Genomic DNA, 18,211 nt, shown 5'->3' on the forward strand with positions numbered 1-18,211 from the left:
TTTCAGCTGTGAACATATTCCTTACCTATTGCTTTAATTTCATGTTTATTTCTGAAAGTTAATTTTTTTTCCTTTAGATTGCAACTCAGATTGCCGTGCTGATTGCAAAAGTTGCTCGATTGGATTGTCCTAGACAGTGGCCTGAACTGATTCCCACTCTTATAGAATCTGTGAAAGTCCAAGATGATCTTCGACAACACAGAGCGTTACTTACCTTCTATCATGTTACCAAGACTCTGGCGTCTAAACGACTAGCTGCTGATAGAAAACTGTTTTATGATGTAAGTGATTTAATGGAATTAAATTTGATAATGAAAACTGTGCTACTTGTATTAAAATGTAATTTTACCTCTAGATATCTTACTGGCGGATTATTAATTCTTCCTAATTGACCTCAAAAGGGTCATAATAATAGGTAACATCTGAAAGGTTTTAAGCTGGAGTGTGTGTGATATGACCAGTAAGGTCACCTAGATACCAATGAGGGGGATTAATCAGTGGAGAACAGCCTGAAGGCAGAAAGACTGGTTTGAGACTACTGAAGTAGTGTTCAGATGCAATGATAATGCTCTCAAATGGAGAAGTGGGAAAGAACATTCAGGAGCGTACAGAGGTGAGATTTCGGAAGTTAAAATTGACTTGTCTGGGTAAGTGGTGGATGTAGGAAGCAGTCTGACACAGCTGGTGGCGTCTCAGTGTTTCAGCACTATTCATTGAAAAAGCTCTTTCTTTCCTTCATTCAGTTGCTTCGGTGCTTTTGTATTTCATTGTTTCGAACTCCCGGAATAACGATTTTCATATTTTCAGCATAACATTTTAAACTGTGCCAGATAACAGTGGGAGTCTCCAGGTTTTGTTTTTGGTCACACTGTGGCTTGTGGATTTTAGTTTCTTACCAAGGGATTGAATGTGGGCCCTTGGCAGTGAGAGCATGGAGTCCTAACCACTGGACCAACAGGAATTCCCTCCAAGTATTTTTAACAGTGTCCTTGCTTATCTTTGGAATCCTCACTTTGAGGATATGGCTTAGGAATTTGAATTTTTAATAGGCTCCCCAGGTGATTCTTAAGATACCAAAGTTTAAACCAGAACCATATTATGTCCTCTTTACTTTTAACCCAATAGGTGTAAATAGCCAATTTTCTGTTTATCTGAGGATACTGAGTTTAAGAGAAATTCTTCCTGTTACAGGTTTCATTTTAAATCCTTGTCACTTTTACTTGATACCTAACAAGGACTAAAGAAATGGACATTTTATCTTCTCAAGTCTTTCTGTGAAATTCTTGACTTTTCTCACTTTTATTCCCATCTTAGTCCCCTTCACTATTTATAGAAGTTTTAATGTGTGTAAGATTCTGGGTTATAATTACTCTTTATTGAAGGGTCCCCTTCTATAGAAGTCTTACTTGGTTTGGCTGTCTCAAGTTGTACTCTCCTAATGTATTGCCTTGGTTTTCATATATAATGTGTATTTAGCTTACTCTGTCTCTACAAAGTATATCTAAATTAGCCTTATTCTGTATAACTTGTTTGGGTTAGCTTCCTGTCCACTTCAACTTTCTTGCTTGGTTTTCTTGTAGTGTGAGGCTCTTTCCTCTCCATATAGAATGTAATATAGGTCTACCTAGCATCTTGTACTTATATCCAGCATAGTATTTATTGTGTTGTACATTACATTATAATTACATTTTAATTGTTGATTCACCCTTTCTGAGATCCACCATACTGAATTTTATGAGGGAGTACTGTAGCTCTTATTGTTAGAATTATTATTATAGTTCTACTGTCTAGCCCAGAAGAATGCACATGAGTGGATGGTGCACAATACCTGTTAAATGAATAAACAGTAGAGGAAGAGGTTTGTTCTTAGATACATTCTAGATTTCAAAATGGTATGGTATGGAACTTCGAAAAGCAGGAGATGGGAGTATATACTAAACTCAAGATATCTGGAAAAAATAATTCAGTGTAGCACCTTTTATTTTGGAATGGAGTAGCTGAACCTGGAAACATGAAACACAGTAGGGACTAGGATGGAAATCTTGTCTAATGGGGTTGGGGAACAAGAAGCATAGTTTATTGAAGGTAGCATGTATAGAAAGATATTATTATAAAGAGCAAGTTTGCTAGTTAATTAAACGGCCCAACTATTTTGGTAATCTGAAGTGTGGGAAAATCTTCTTTTTAATAATGTGGTTATTTTAATGCTAAGATGGTCTTTATGTACTAAATTCAGTTCAGTTAAGTTCAGTCACTCAGTCGTGTCTGACTCTTTGTGACCCCATGGACTGCAGCATGCCAGGCCTCCCTGTCCATCACCAACTCCCGGAGTTTACTCAAACTCATGTCCATCGAGTCGGTGATACCATCCAGCCATCTCATCCTCTGTTGTCCCCCTCTCCTCCTGCCCCCAATCCCTCCCAGCATCAGGGTCTTTTCCAACGAGTCAACTCTTTGCATGAGCTGGTCAAAGTATTGGAGTTTCAGCTTCAGCATCAGTCCTTCCAATGAACACCCAGGACTGATCTCCTTTAGGATGGACTGGCTGGATCTCCTTGCAGTCCAAGGGACTCTCAAGAGTCTTCTCCAAAAAAAAAAGAGTCTTCTCCAACACCACAGTTCAAAAGCATCAATTTGTTGGCACTCAGCTTTCTTCATAGTCCAACTCTCACATCCATACATGACCACTGGAAAAACCATAGCCTTGACTAGACAGACGTTTGTTGGCAATGTAATGTCTCTGCTTTTTAATATGCTATCCAGGTTGGTCATAACTTTCCTTCCAAGGAGTAAGCGTCTTTAATTTCATGGCTACAGTCACCATCTGCAGTGATTTTTTTTTAGTTTCCCACATAAAGAAGTGTAAAGTCATAATTGAGCTACTTGGTATCACAAAGTAGTTCGGAGTGCATTTAATACCCTCCCTACTGCTTCACCTGTCCCAGCAATTTTTTTTCCCAGCGTGTTTTCCTTCCATGTTAAATTAAGTTCTTTTTAGGGGTGACAGATAACAAAATCAACAGTAGTAGCTGTTTACAGTAACAAAATTGAGCTGATTTGACACAAAGGGGATTCATTTTCTAGAAAATTATATGCTTTTCATACAAACCTGAATATAAAAAAGTTGACATTAAGTATAGTTAAAATCTAAATTTAGTCTTTGAAAGCCAGGAAATTTAGGTTACAGATAGTAATTCTAATATAATTGTAAATGTATTAACCAACTAATATAGATGTGATGTGTAACCCACAAAGGTACATGCTATGGTTAGTGAAGTAATTCAAATCTCAAAAAAAGAAGAAATATTTTGAAAGCAAGTATATTTCAGTTGTGTTTAGCAGTATGGGTTAACAATTATGAGAAGACCTGGCTTCTAGTCGAGTGTTTCTTTGTACTGAGCAGTTTTGGAATTTTGAGCAAGGTATTTATACTTTATGATTCTTTAAAATTGTCTTTTAATTACAAAGTTGTGTGATTCTATGAATTTATAATCTTTATTATTCCAAGCAAATACCATTAAAGTTTGAGATGGAAATTTAGTTATAGTGTAATTTAAATATTGATTTTGTGTTTTTAATTGCTTTTTTCTTGAAGCCAAGACCTGTGTACATTTAGTTTTAATTTTTTCTTTTCCACTATTTTCTTGGCAGTTAAGCTCTTGACCTGACTTTATTAGATACTTTGCTGTGCAATTTTGGCATATAACCAGTGAAATACTGGTTTTCCTTACTTAAGAACATTTCAAATAAACTCTAGTTGAGAAAACAATTCAACAACCTCCATATATTTTTCACGATATTTACCAGTTCTTAAGATGTTGCCACATTTACTTTTCCCCTTTGCTGGAGCAAATCTTGATATGTCATTTTACCCAATACTATTTAGAGTATGAATCTCAGAAAAGGACATATTCCATAACCAGTTTTTATTTTGAATTTTTTAAGTTTGGACATTAGGAGTTAATATTAAATTCTTACTTCTCCTCGAGAGTGAGTCAACGGATTGCCTACTGAGGTATGTAGAAGAAGATGAAAGACACGAATAGTCATCTCTTGACATTCATGGGAAAAATCATAAGACAAATCTTCAAAGGTCATTTAGTAACTTGTTAAAATCTGCCATACTGTATTACATTGTTGTTATAGTCAAATCTAAAATTCAGCAAAAATTAGAAAACTGAGGGATTTATGATGAATAATGTTCCCACTAATAGCATATATTATTGCATGATGAGGATAAGAGAAAACTGTGTGGCAAGGTGAAGTCAGATTACAATACTACTGAATAGCCTTCCTGATGAGTTACTGTTTTATGAATAAACTAACCAAAGAGATCCACATAGCTACTTTGAGATGGGCTGATTGGCATAAGATAGCTAACTCAGCCTCATAAAAGAAATTTTCATCCTTATTTCTTATAAATTTATAATTTCATGTTTGGTTCTGAGGGAAAGTTCCCAAAGTTTTGAGTGTTAAATTTGAGAATGCCAAGGTGCCACTTATACTGTATAGTTCAAACCTTTGGGAAATTTGCAGAATAGTGAAATTTATTTAAAACATAAATGTGTGTTTATAAGCAAATCATCAAGTAGGTTAAATTCATCATTTTCAGTTTTGGGTGATTCTAAATGCTATTTCTAGGTCTTGTCTCTTGCTTTGCCTAATTTCAGATTGCCTTTTAAACACATTGTTTAAAGAATGACTCCTATAATCCTTAGAATCATTTCTTCTATGAACCTGTGTGGGGATTTGAGAGAGAGAGTGTGTATGTGTGTGTGTGTCTGTGTATCTCTGTGTATGTGTGTCTGTATCTAGGCTTATATAAATATGAGGGAAAGAGGAACCTTTTGGTGGAAGCTTTAATCAAGGAAAGACTCAAGATGACTAGCTTAATAAAAAAAAAAAAAACTATGCACTAAACAGAACAGGAGATTTTGAGTATAGTATGGTGTTTATCCTTTCTGTATGATTCATAAGAACTCTTGTCTGGGTCCTCAGAAAGGGACTCTTAAAGCATTGCTGAGTTAAACTTTGCTTTTTTCCCATCTTTGTATCCATTTGATAAATATGTGAGTTTCTACTCTGCTAGTCTCTCTATTGGATGCCTGAACTGCAGCTGTGAGCAAAGGTAGGATCACAAATAGAGAGGAGGGTGTTTTCACCTCCTCCTCCTTCACATTGAGTTCATACTCTTTATACCTGAGAGCATTGTCTAGGCATCAGTAACTAAGGACAGCCTTACGGCTGTTACTAGGTTTAGAGATCTTGAGAAATCTTAGAGATGGTCAGGTAACTTGTGTTGAGCAGGCAGGCACTGATTGGTTGACCTAGACCTGCCTTTTCTGGGAGAGCTGAGCCCAGAACCTAGTTCTAAGTTTTGGTTTGCTGCCTTGGGACTTCATCTTGGGCTGATCTGATTACCTTAGCATATGTAATCATTTAACTTTTATCATGTAACACACATAAAAATAGTAATTTAGTATGATATAATGTTTTTCAGTTGCTCAATTGTGTCCAACTCTGCCACCCCATGGACTGTAGCACACCAGGCTTCTCTGTCCCTCACCATCTCCCAGAGCTTGCTCAAACTCACGTCCATTGAATCAGTGATGTCATCCAGCCATTTCATACTGTCGAGATGTTATAATATGATTAAATATTTCTAGCCAATTTTCTACATTGTTCTTAAGTACATTATTACAAGTGGTGTGTTTGAGCCAGAAAAATGAATATGGTTGGTACATCACATTTGGTCATGTTTCTTAAGTGTCTTTAAAGTTAGAATAGTATTCATTCTTTGTGTGTGTGTGTGTGTGTGTGTGTGTGCGCGCGCGCGTGCACGTGTGCACCATTGACGTGTTGTTAATTATCTTGTTGAGTAGAGTTAGGTTAAGCAAGTTTTGAGAGCTCCAGTTTGTGGATAATTTTTATTGCCCCACTATTAGTGATGAATTACAAGACTTTGATTTAAACATTTTTTGGTGCTCATTTTTTTTTTAGGGGAAAATTGGTCCTGAAGCTGAAAAGTTTAAGAATATCTAAAATACTAAAATAAAATTTCCCATAATGTTTTGTTTTTGATACTCAAGGAATCAAGTCTGTGTGTTTCTCACAGACTTAAGAAGCTACTAAGCAGTCAGTGGGTGGCACTGTTTCTTCTGGTTTAGAAAAAGAAAAATGCAAGTATTTCTGATTTTCATGAACCAACACCTAAAATGTTTTATTGAATAGCTTATTTTTTTATTGTCTAACTGAATATTCCCTACCCCTCTATATTTTCTTGGAGAAATTGTAGAAATATTTTAATCCTTTCTATTCGTCATCTATTATTTTCTCTTTCCTAGATAAGCCTTCTGTGAGCATATATCAGTTTGTAGTTTTTGGAGCAGATAAAAACCCGTGAAAGACTTGTGTTTACAAGATAGTTAATAGTATTCCTTCCCAAATTCTTGTGGTTTCTTCCTTCTTTGTTTTTCCACCTCCTTTCACCCTTGGGCTGAGAGCATAGTGTTATATTGCTTCTTCATTCTAATCATCTCTGTTTGTGCAGAGCCCTTTTGTAGGCTAGCTAAAAAGAGTTAGGAATTGGAATTGTAACAGCTGAGTAATGCTTAAAGTAGGTGCTTAGCTCCAGAACTGGAATGTGAAACAAAGGAGAAATATTAAAGTTTTTTCATACTACTTGTTTCTTTCTTGATTTCTGTCACAAATGCCGTGTGCCTTCACACTAAAAACAGTGACCAAAGCAATTAGGGGTTGGATGACTCCAGTTCAAGTTGTGGGATGCTGCTTTGCTGAGAAGCCAATTCTAGATTGTAACCAAGTGGTTTTATATCTGCAGTTCTGTTCTGGAGGAGAGTCTCGGGGTGGGATAGGATACCTTATACTTTATCAGAACCCGGAAGCCATGAGAAACTGTCTAACAGAGGAGATGGGGGGTGAGCAGGAGATGGTGTTCTAGCAGTTGCTTATAAGCCTTTCATCCTGTTGTGTTCCAGGAGGGTTACAGGATGTTCTGCCCGTACTCATTAACTGAGGTTTAAGCCGTAGATATGTGCAAAGTTTCAAGGGGTATGGTGAAGGTGTTTTTCTGTATCTGAAAGTCTAGGCTTTTCAAATTACTGCATTAAAATAATAAAAGTAGAATTTGACTTTATCATAGAAATGTCATATTTACAGGATTGCATTTTTGACTGGTTTCTGATGCCTGATCTTATTATAAATAGTTTCATTAGTTGGAATGACATATTCATTCTGAAGTGTGCTAATGATCAGATGCACTTTGACTAAATTTTTATTTAAAGCAAATGGCCATGTAGGCTGAGGTGGATTGCTCTTGTAGACTTCGTGGAAAAAGCTTGAAAATACCACTGGAGTGTGGTTCTCATTTTTAGTCAGGATTTTAAATACTGGTACATATTAATATGTTCTTGGCTTTAAATACTCCAAACTAGGTGGGTAGAATTGGCAGAACACAGAAATTTAAATCCTTTATATTTCTTAGTATATTGGTTTATCTGGTAAACTCAGTGATATTCCATAAGTCAAGTGTTTTTAAAGCCAAGTGTTAAAACTGTTAATAATAATGGAAGAAAATAAAAGAGTAAAGATTGGAAATATCAAACTGCAGTGTAGGCATTAGGCTAAGTAATATTTCAAGAAGCTAATAATATTTGGGTGGGTGGCGTGTGTGTGTGTTTGTGTTTATAATGGCAGCAAATGTAAACTACTTACTGCTGGGCATTGTGACTAAAAAATTAGACGTGTGCGTTGTGACTAAAAAAGTTAGATGTGTTGCTATAAGTGATTCTTGACTATTTTGAATTTCACTGAAAATGTATTACTATGTAGGTCTAATGATTAGTGAAATCTGTAATAATATTGTGAACAAATTTGTTGATATCTTTGCAGTTAGCTTCTGGAATTTATAGTTTTGCCTGCTCTCTGTGGAATCACCACACAGACACATTCCTTCAACAAGTTTCTTCTGGCAATGAAGCTGCAGTTCTAAGTTCACTTGAACGAACTCTACTATCCTTGAAAGGTACTATTAAGCTTGACATGTTTATTTTTGAAACAGCATACCTCAGAATAGTGGCCAAACAGTTCCTCTTTATGGATTTTCTGTTTCCAGTTGCACTAGTAGAAGAATAAAGGGTTAATATTTCTCTCAGAGACAAGGGCTCTTGTGTTTTTCTTTTGTAAGAGTAGCTCTTCTACTTTGTCAAATCCATGAGAGTACACATAGTTCAAATGGTTAGTTTTAAGTTACATTCACATTACTGGCCATGGTGCTGAATACATCCCTTTCAAAAAACTCACACTTCTTTTTTGCTTCATTTCTCATTCTGGGCTACTGCCATTCATGCCAGCTTTCCTAAACTTCTGTCCTCAAGGCTTAGTTCAGCTCTGTCTCCCAGCTTTCTTCCCTGAGAACTCATCTTTCTTGTTTGTACTTAGATTTTAGAAGCTGCTTGTTGGGTTGCTATGTTGGCCTGTGTTTTCTGATGCTTTGCTTATGGGCATCCCCCTCGCATAAATCTCTTTCATTTCCCTGAGCTGAGCTTATCTTGATGCATGTATTCTAAGGTTCCTTTACTTTCTAACATTCACCATCATTTCATTCTTTGGCTTCCTTCTGTTCTGGTTGCTTGAGGCTCTTTTGTGTTTCTTAGTTTAAACTCAAGCGGCTTTATTTTTCTTACTCCAGCTCATTTTGCATTCTCTGTTTTATTTGTAAGCTCTTTTATCATACTCACCGTAGTACCTTACAGCGGAATTACTTTAGTGCCTCACTTGTGTTAAGCAGACAGTGGATGCACAAACCCCAAACTGTCAACACATTTTGATGAACCTTGTGGACAAACGTGAATTATTTTAAAGGACTGTTAATATGTAAAATCCAATCCATTGTACAGGTGGTTTTACAAGTGAATGAGATGGTTTTGTCAAAATCAGGGAGGAAACAATTAAAAGGCCTTAGAAATATTAACTCACACAAGTGAAAGTCTGTCAGTTGTGTCCATGGAATTCTCCAGGCCAGAATACTGGAGTGGGTAGCCTTTCCCTTCTCCAGGGGATCTTCCCAACGCAGGGATTGAACCCAGGTGTCCCGCACTGCAGGCGGATTCTTTACCAGCTGAGCCACAAGAGAACTCCAAAGATAAACAAAGTGGTATATAAGTAGTGTGTTTAATGATTAAGGAATTTTTCATGAATCCTTTTGATTGTAGAGTTTTCTTGTCTGACTTCAAAGTCTAGCTCCTGACACAAATGTTGCCATACTAATCTATATTAGCATGCTCTAAGCTTTTCAGCACCTCAGCATCTCAAGGTCTTAGGTACTCACTTGCATTTCTAAGGCATCCTGACCTGGGGAAATCTCATAGCACTTTACTTTAAAATACTCGTCTGTCCAGGTATGAATGTCTATCCTTTCATGACTTAAATGTACTAAGGACTAGAGCTTTTGTCGCATGTCATCTTTGCCTTTATACCTGTGCATAGTATCTTTTAGACATGACTGTGTTCTTTATTTCATACACCATATTTATAGGTAGGTGCTTGGCACCGAGGAGACAGACATAATAAAATGATGGTGCAAATACATGTAAAATGACATCTGTGATAGGGCTTTACAATGTTATGATGGTTGATAATATGGTCAGAAAAGACTTCCCTGAGAAAGTAATGTTTGAACCAAAATCATAAAGGATAAATGGAAGCTGACTGGGTGATAAAAGGAGAAAGAAAAGACTGTCCCAGATAGTGTAGACCGAGGTCCTGTGATGGAAAAGATCTTGTCCAGAATAAGGGATTCTACTTAAACCCTATTCTCTCCTGTTATGATACAGTAACTTGAGTTGTATGCAATTGATAGTATGAAACCAAAGGTATTTAGACATTTGCATTATAAATTTAATTTTAATACACTGCTTTCATATTGTTTTTTAATTAAAATATAGATTTATAATGTATTAGTTTCTGGTATACAGCAAAGTGACTCAGTTATACATGTGTATTATTTTTATATATTTTCCATTACAGTTTATTATATTGAATATAGTTCCCTGTTTTATACAGTAGAACCTTATTGTTTATCTATTTTATATATAGTAGTTTTTATCTGCTAATCCAAAACTCCTAATTTATCCTCCCTCCAAGTCCTTTTCCCTTGGTAACTGTAAGTGTGTTTTCTGTATTTGTGAATCGTTTCTGTTTTGTAAATAAGTTCATTTGTGTCATACTTTAGATTCCACATACAAAGTGGTATCACATGGTATTTGTCTTTCTCTTTCTGACTTCACTTAGTTTGATAGACTCTAGGTCCATCCATGTTGCTGCCAGTGGCGTTATTCTTTTTATGGCTGAGTAGTATTCCATTGTATGTATGTATATGTGTGTGTGCATTGTATGTATGTATATGTATATATATATATATGTATGTATACACACACACACACACACACACACACACGTGTCTTTCTCCATTTTCCTATTGGTGGACATAAATGGATGTAACCCTAACTATAATCTATCCTGAAGGTTGATTCCATGTTTTGGCTATTGTAAATAGTGCTGCTATGAACATTGTGGCACATGTATCTTTTTGAATTAGAGTTTTCTCTAGCTGTATGCCCAGGAGTGGGATTGCTGGATCATATGGCAACTCTCGTTTTTTAAGGAACCTCCATATTGTTCTCCATAGTGACTGTACCAGTTTATATACCACCAACAGTGTGTGAGGGTTCCCTCTTCTCCACACCTTCTCTAGCATTTATTATGTGTAGGCTTTTTAATCATGGCCATTCTGACTGCTGTGGTACCTTATTGTAGTTATGATTTTCATTTCTCTAATAATTAGTGATGTTGAGCATCTTTTTTTCATGTGCCCATTGGTCATCTGTCTATTTAGGTCTTCTGCCCATTTTTTGATTGGGTCATTTGTTGTTTTTGTTTTTGAGTTATATATGAGTTATAAGAGTTGTTTGTATATTTTGGAAATTAAGCCCTTCTTAGTTGCACCATTTGCAAACATTTTCTCCTTGTCTGTAGTTTGCCTTTTCATCTTGTTTATGGTTTTCTTTGCTGTGCAAAAACTTGTAAGTTTGATTAGGTCGCATTAATTGATTTTTTCTTTTATTTCTATGGCCTTGGGAGACTGACCTAAGAAAACACTGGTATGGTTTATGTCAAAGAATATTTTGCCTATGTTCTCTTCTGGGAGGTTTATGGTGTTGTATGTTTAAGTCTTTAAGCTATTTTGAGTTTATTTTTGTGTATGGTATAAGAGAGCATTGTAGCTTCATTGATTTATGTGCAGCTGTCCAGCTTTCCCAACACCACTTGTTAAAGAGACTGTCCTTTCTTCAGTGTATATTCTTGCCTTCTTTGAAGATTAATTGACTGTAGGTATGTGGGTTACACTGCCTTTACACTTCACCTCATGAACACTGACTCTTGAGTTATATAGAAAGCAATGTGATTTATAAAGTTGCTTTCTTAAAGTGAAGTGACTTTAAACTTGATAGTGTAAAGTGATAGTCTGATGCTGCTATCATGCTGGTTATTACTAAATTCTGCTAGGTGTTTTGCATGTGTTGCACTATTGAATCCTTTGTTAACCTTATGATATAGGATTTATAACTACCTTAAATTTTTTTTATAGTTGATTTACAGTATTTGTTTCAGCTATTCAACATAGTGATTCAGAATTTTTATAGTTTATATTCCGTTTGAGGATGTTATGCAATATGGGCTATATTTCCTATTCTGTATAATATATTCTTGTAACTTATTTCATATATAATAGTTTGTTCCTCTTAATCCCCTAGCCCTATTGTGCCTACCCCCTTTTCTTTCCCCACTGGCAATCACTAGTTTGTATTTCTGAGTTTCTTGTTTGTTGTATTCCCTGATTTGTTTTATTTTTCATATTGTACATATAAGTGGTAATATACAGTATTTGTCTTTTTCTGTCTGACTTATTTCACTAAGCATAATACCCTCCAGGTCTATCCATATTGTTGCAAATGGCTAAATGTCATTATTCTTCATGTCTGAATAGTACTCCATATATATCACGTCTTCTTTATTATCTGTGTAACCACATTTTATAAATGAGGAGTGTAAAATAATAAATGAGGAATGCCCAAAATTTAAGACACGAGCTAGGATTTCTAAATCTAGATCTGACTTCAAATCTGTTATCCTGCTTATCTTCCCATGTATATCAGTTTACTCATAAAATGTGATGCTTGTAATTGAGCACTGTAGTCTGTTCCAGATTTGGAATAGAGTTTAATCTTTTTATCCCTTTTGGAGATATTATATTTTCATTAATGTACTTTAAAACTGAATGAAGCTTTTTCATCACTGTTGAGTCATACTTTATGGAATAGAAATAACCTTCTCAACTTCAACCTATAGATATTATTGCAAGTGAGAAGTACTAATAATTATGTAAATTGAACTAAAATTTGCGATATGGCTTTAGAAACATGAGTACTTACAAGTGAGAAGAATACTGCTTTAGAGACACAATAACCTGGCTTTCGTTCCATCTTTCCCACTTGGGGACAAGCCAGTGACCAGGAGTTACCTTTCTTTATCCAAGCTTGACGAGGCTTTGTGATTCTGAGTCTTTTATGATTATGATTTTAATAGGGAAAAATATGAAAAAATAAGGTATGAGTAAAGCCTGATTTTACTTTTCAGTGCTGCGTAAGTTAACTGTTAATGGATTTGTGGAACCTCATAAGAACATGGAGGTGATGGTAAGTAAAAGAAGTCATTTATTTTTTTTGTAACTTTGGAAAAGTGCCTGGTATTTCCTGCATGTTATAAAGCTTATTCTTTTTACTTGGCATTCATTTAAAAGTTTTTTTATTAAGTGACCACTTAATTTCTTCTTTTTCTTCTTTTTTTTTTTTTTTTTTTACCATTTTATATATGTTATACTATACTTTTAGACTTGTGGTCTGTTTTCAGACATACAGAAAATACATCAAAGCAACTATTATGTGAAAGGGAGGAACTAGAACTAGGATGGTTCTCAAGATGCCATGGTACATTGAGAGTGTTTATTTGAATTTGAAATCAAGTGAACTCTTAGGAATTTGAATGCTACGATAACATTACTAGGGTCAGTGTAGATTGAGTTATATTCTTGGTATTTTCCTTTGTCTATTTTTATATACTTAAAGTGAGGTATTTTTCTCTTGAATCATAACATTTATATTTGTTCTTTGTAATCAATTATAAAAATATATATATGAGAGGAAAACTCCATTGATAAGCCCCAAAAATTTTGCAGTATACTCATTTTCGTGTCATGGCATCTACTTTTTCTATATGCAAAAATGTATAGATGCATATATTTTATTCCTGAACAAAATGGAATTGTATCATACTTGTTCAAATCTATATTAGCTTTCACAGTGAGTTTAGGTCAGCTAGAATGTTACTCTGTGAATTGCCTGCAGGGCGGCACAGGAAGCTTGGAAAAAGTATATTTAATTGGTTCTTTGGGTTTGTCCTACTACATTTACATTTGATCAGAGTCACACTTTTATTTTTTTGAACTTTAGTTTGTATTTCTGTAAGATTTTGCTTGAAATAATGGTTCTATTGTTAAAAGAATTAAAAACTGCTAATATACATCATTATAATGTGAATACAGTTTTTTTCTATAAAATATTGTTTTTTTAAAGTTAAAAAACTCAGAAGAGGAAGTAGAAAATAATAAATCATTTAAGAACTTACCATGCTAACAGTTCTAAGTTTCCTTTATAATATTATAAACATATTATTTCAGATATACTTTCTGTCTTCCTCAGTTTTATATGAATGAGACCTCCATGTTGTTTCCTTCCTTGCTTTTTCTTAAACTTAGTGCATTGTGGATATTTTTCACATGTCAATAATATTGTTATATATCATGTTTTTAATGATTTTATGCTAAATACAACTACTATTGGTATGCAATTTAAAAAAATAATAATAAAATTAATCATAGAGTTTCTGTAATTTTCCTGCCCAGTAATCTCTTGATGACATGTAGTTTGTTTCCAGTTTTTAACTGTTGAGAAATAATATTAAAATGAACATTTGGGTGCATATGTCATTGTGTACTTTTCTAGTGATCTCTAGGATAAATTCCTAGAAATGGAAATGTTAGGTTAAAGTATATCCACGTTTATAATGCTGATGTATATTACCAACTTACCTGAAGATACATGAAAACCAACCCCAGTTTTCAGTACTGATAGATCTAAATATTTTGGTTGGCCAGAAAGTTCGTTCCTGTTTTTCTGTAACAGCTTTTGGCCAACCCAGTATTTATGTTTATTGCCATGTTATCAAAAACCATTTTCTAGAAACCAGTTTGACAGCTCCCTCAGTGCCCTCATGAGAAATGTAAGTTCGATGAATGCAGAGACTTTTGTTCATTCTTCACTCCAGAGCTTGGGATAATATCTGCTGTATAAAAATGCTCAGTAGTTATTTAAGTGAATGACTGTGTGATATGGTAGAAATATATCAGAAGACTCGGTAATTATATATAATATTCTGAGTATCATAAAAGTAAAATATTGAATATGTTTATCAATTTTTCCTCAGTGTAAATAAACTGATATGAATCACATTTCTATAAATTAGAATAATAGTTGTCAATTGATACTCTCCATATTTTGTGAGCCTTTGGCTTTTCCTTGTGTCTTTCTTTTGTCTCAGAAGCTGTATGTCAGCTCCTGTTCAGTTATACCTGCTGTATTGTGGTATTATTGATTAGTTGTAAATAAGAATAGAATTTTAACAAATTATGGACAACATTTCAAATAGCATAAAGATCTTAAAGATGGAGTATAAATGATACTTAAGAAGTACTGTATACTAGTGGTGAGATTTGGGTTTCTGGAGGCAGGCAGATTTGGCTTTGAATCTTGGCTTGGTCTTTTCATGATAACATGGCCTCAGAGTATCTTCCTTAGTACTGAGTTTCCTTTTTTTGCAATATGATGATGAAATAACAGTACATATCCCATTGGATGTTGTGAGGATTATGAGAGAGAATGATTTTTGAAATGAGTTCAGCAACTAATTAAACTGTTTCGTAAATTGCCATTTGATGATTATTTTAAGAGGTTCTTATTATTATATAACATTAGTCAAGTTACTTGGTTTATTTGGATTAGTCAGTTGTACCAATTCTATAAATTCCTGATCCTCTTGATGAACTTACTAAAATTGATGTCCTTCGTAAGTTTCTGCTCTCTTTAGAGAACCCTGACTGATGCACTAATTTTGTTTAAAAGAAAATAGAATAAAATTCCTTCTGTCTTGTAGCTACTGTATGGGACTATTGCATTGAGCTTCTGTATAAATTTAACATATGTATGGGATCTTGGTGATTTTATTTTTCCTATATTGAAAATTCTGCTATTTCATCATCCTAGAAATTACTTTATTGTTAATTATCATTGCATATAATTTATTCTCAACCGTGTTTTAAAAAGATAGAAGTAGTATGGAAATGAGCGAATGACGAGATAGCCAGAGGATGAAGCAGTAGTGAAACTGGTTGTTGTCCTGAGGTTTTCTTACTATGTTATCTAATGTGTTGCGTCATCTTTCGGGAAGGTATAAAAGAAGACCACAAACACTATCTCTTTGCTATTAGCTTTCATTTAACATAGCTGATAATTCAGTTTTTCATTTTCTGCTCAAAATGACTGAGAGATGAAAATTGACAGAGGAAAATGTTTCATGATATTTACATGAATCCGAAGATGGATACTGTTTAAGAAACTGGTAGCAGCCCCCTAGACCCCAATGGTGATAGTGAAACTGTCTAAGTGGAGTTTTAGCCTCTGTGACTTCAGGTGATGACATCTTAGGTGAATTGGCTCAAACTCAAGAATTGATGAGTGAGCAATATATCTCTGTATTTCAAAGAAGAAATAACAACATTCTGTTCTAGTCAGTCATTCATCAGGAAAATGTATAGTATTTTGTGACAAAAACCTGGACCATCTCATTTGCTGAAAGGACATGTGACATCTTTTATGATGTTTATACACAAAAATTTATTTATACAAAAAGTCTGTGATATTTAAATTCTTAAACATTTTAGTAAAGTTTTTTTTTCAGTACCCCTTTATATTTATTTCTGCAAAGTTTTTATAACATGTCTTAAAAAAATATAGTAAAAGGTGTTTTGGACCCATATGGTAAATGGTGATTCTTGCCTTCTCTGGTCTCTGAAGGCTAATGTAATTTAATACTTGAGATTGAAAACCTCTGCCACAAATAGTTGATACCATTTGTTCATATTAGGAATACTTATTATTGCTACATACCATTCCTGGATTCTGGGATAGAGCAAAGCAAACAGGCAAAGTTCTTGAATCTTAAGGATCTGACATTTTAGGTGGAGGAGACTAATTATGTCAGGGGGTTATAAGGCCTATGGAAAAAAATAAAACAGTAAGAGGAATAGAGGATATTTAGTGAAATAGAATACTTAATAAATAATGTTTTATTTATTGCAAAGTGATTTAGATTATTGAAGTGAGACACTGAGGAGATGAAATACTATTATTTTCTTGTGGAAGATTGGAGGCATTATTATAGTAATAGAATGATTTTTACTTTATCTAATTTTAACTTTTTAATATGATATGATAGGTATATTTTAGTTTCCCTGAGAAAGTGTATGGTAAATTCTTACAACAGATTAAATTGAAACCCTTCAAAAATGTTGTTCTTTTCTAGGGTTTTTTACATGGAATATTTGAACGTTTAAAACAATTTTTGGAATGCAGTAAGTACTTCCATGATAGTAGTTTTTACTATAGAATCCTTATTCATTAGTAGCTTCTGTTTGGCACATGCAAATCTCAGGGGGCTGAAATCTTATATCCTGATAATTAATTATCTAAAATTAAATTGGAAGCTCAGCTATGTCTTCATATACCTGTCTTGTCCTAAGTATTGAAGAAGCTTTTTTCTAAAGAAATATATTTTGTATCAATTCCGTCTTCTCCATTTCTGCTATTACTACTCTGTTCCCTGCAGACACCCACAACAGTAGTATGTTTAGCAAATCATCATTGAGTGTAGGCCCTATACCAAATGCTGTTTAGACATTTTGTTGATTCTGTTTCTTTTAGTACATTTAGTATATCTGTTTGATATAAATATCCTTAAATGGTACTTTCACTGTGTAAATCCCTGGTCTGCTAACCATTACTGACCTACCTGTAGAACCCTTTCTAGAATCTGCTACCCCATATGGAAGAATTTACTATTTACATTTGTGTTGTATTATGCTGGTGATCTGTTATCCTTTTCTCTTCCCTATGATTATAAGCACCTTTTCTCAGAATGCACACACACCACACAGGATACACACGTATATGTGCATTCTTGCACACACATATGTATAACATGTATGTGTGTGTTTTTTATGTGCGAGTGTGTTTGGAGACTTAGTACCCTGAGAATATACCTTAGTGTATTTACTCTTAGGGAGTCGCTGATTGTTTTGTCAGTCACTTTCAGTTTAGTAGAATCATTGTTGAGTCTGTTGCCAGATACTATAAAAGCTCATATGTTTTTTTGGGGGGTTTTTTCCCCTTAAAAGTAGTCATTTTTCTCTGGTTTTCCCCATGGGGGACTAAAACAAAAGAATAGAAGTCTGTCTAGGAGAGAAGAATGACATAATTGATGAGACAGAGTATGAGGTGTATAATTAGGGAGCAGAATAGTTAATGAGCTGATGGACATTATTCTTAAAGTACAAAAATTAATTATACCAATGAAATGATCAGAAGAAAATTTTTAGAAGATATAGGAAAAATAAGTATGTTAATCTTTGAATTCTTTGTTTTTATTGATGTTATTTGAAAAGTATTTTAACTGTGATAACATGATGTTACAGGTAAAATTGCTACATTTTTACTATGAAATGGGCTCAGTTAGTGTTTTAGGATTAATTTTATGAAATATGGCACTGAGCATTTCTGTGTCAAGTGTAAGCCTAAGTATTGCTTTCTAAAAACTTAATTTTTTTATGGTTTACTTATTTATTTATTTAGAGTAGGGGGTGCACACTCATGAATTCATAATGTGAAATGTATAAAAACATATCTGATGATATTTTTGTAAAAAGTTTTGTCATTGTCTTGGTTGTAAATTTATAGAATGT

The 18,211-nt window shown here is 34.2% G+C and overlaps 1 protein-coding gene across 1 annotated transcript in view; it reads left to right on the forward strand.

The window, feature by feature from the left end:
- The window catches only part of IPO11 (importin 11), a 196,246-nt gene that overhangs the window by 36,412 nt on the left and 141,623 nt on the right, over window positions 1–18,211 (forward strand). Inside the window, exons 5-8 of the mRNA XM_020879101.2 lie at window positions 78–281; window positions 7,912–8,044; window positions 12,718–12,776; window positions 16,777–16,825. Of these exons, the coding sequence (XP_020734760.1) occupies window positions 78–281; window positions 7,912–8,044; window positions 12,718–12,776; window positions 16,777–16,825 (445 nt within the window). The remainder of the gene's footprint in view (window positions 1–77; window positions 282–7,911; window positions 8,045–12,717; window positions 12,777–16,776; window positions 16,826–18,211) is intronic.

The sequence above is a fragment of the Odocoileus virginianus genome, chromosome 14 (genome assembly GCF_023699985.2).
Source record: "Odocoileus virginianus isolate 20LAN1187 ecotype Illinois chromosome 14, Ovbor_1.2, whole genome shotgun sequence".
NCBI classification, from domain to species: domain Eukaryota; kingdom Metazoa; phylum Chordata; class Mammalia; order Artiodactyla; family Cervidae; genus Odocoileus; species Odocoileus virginianus.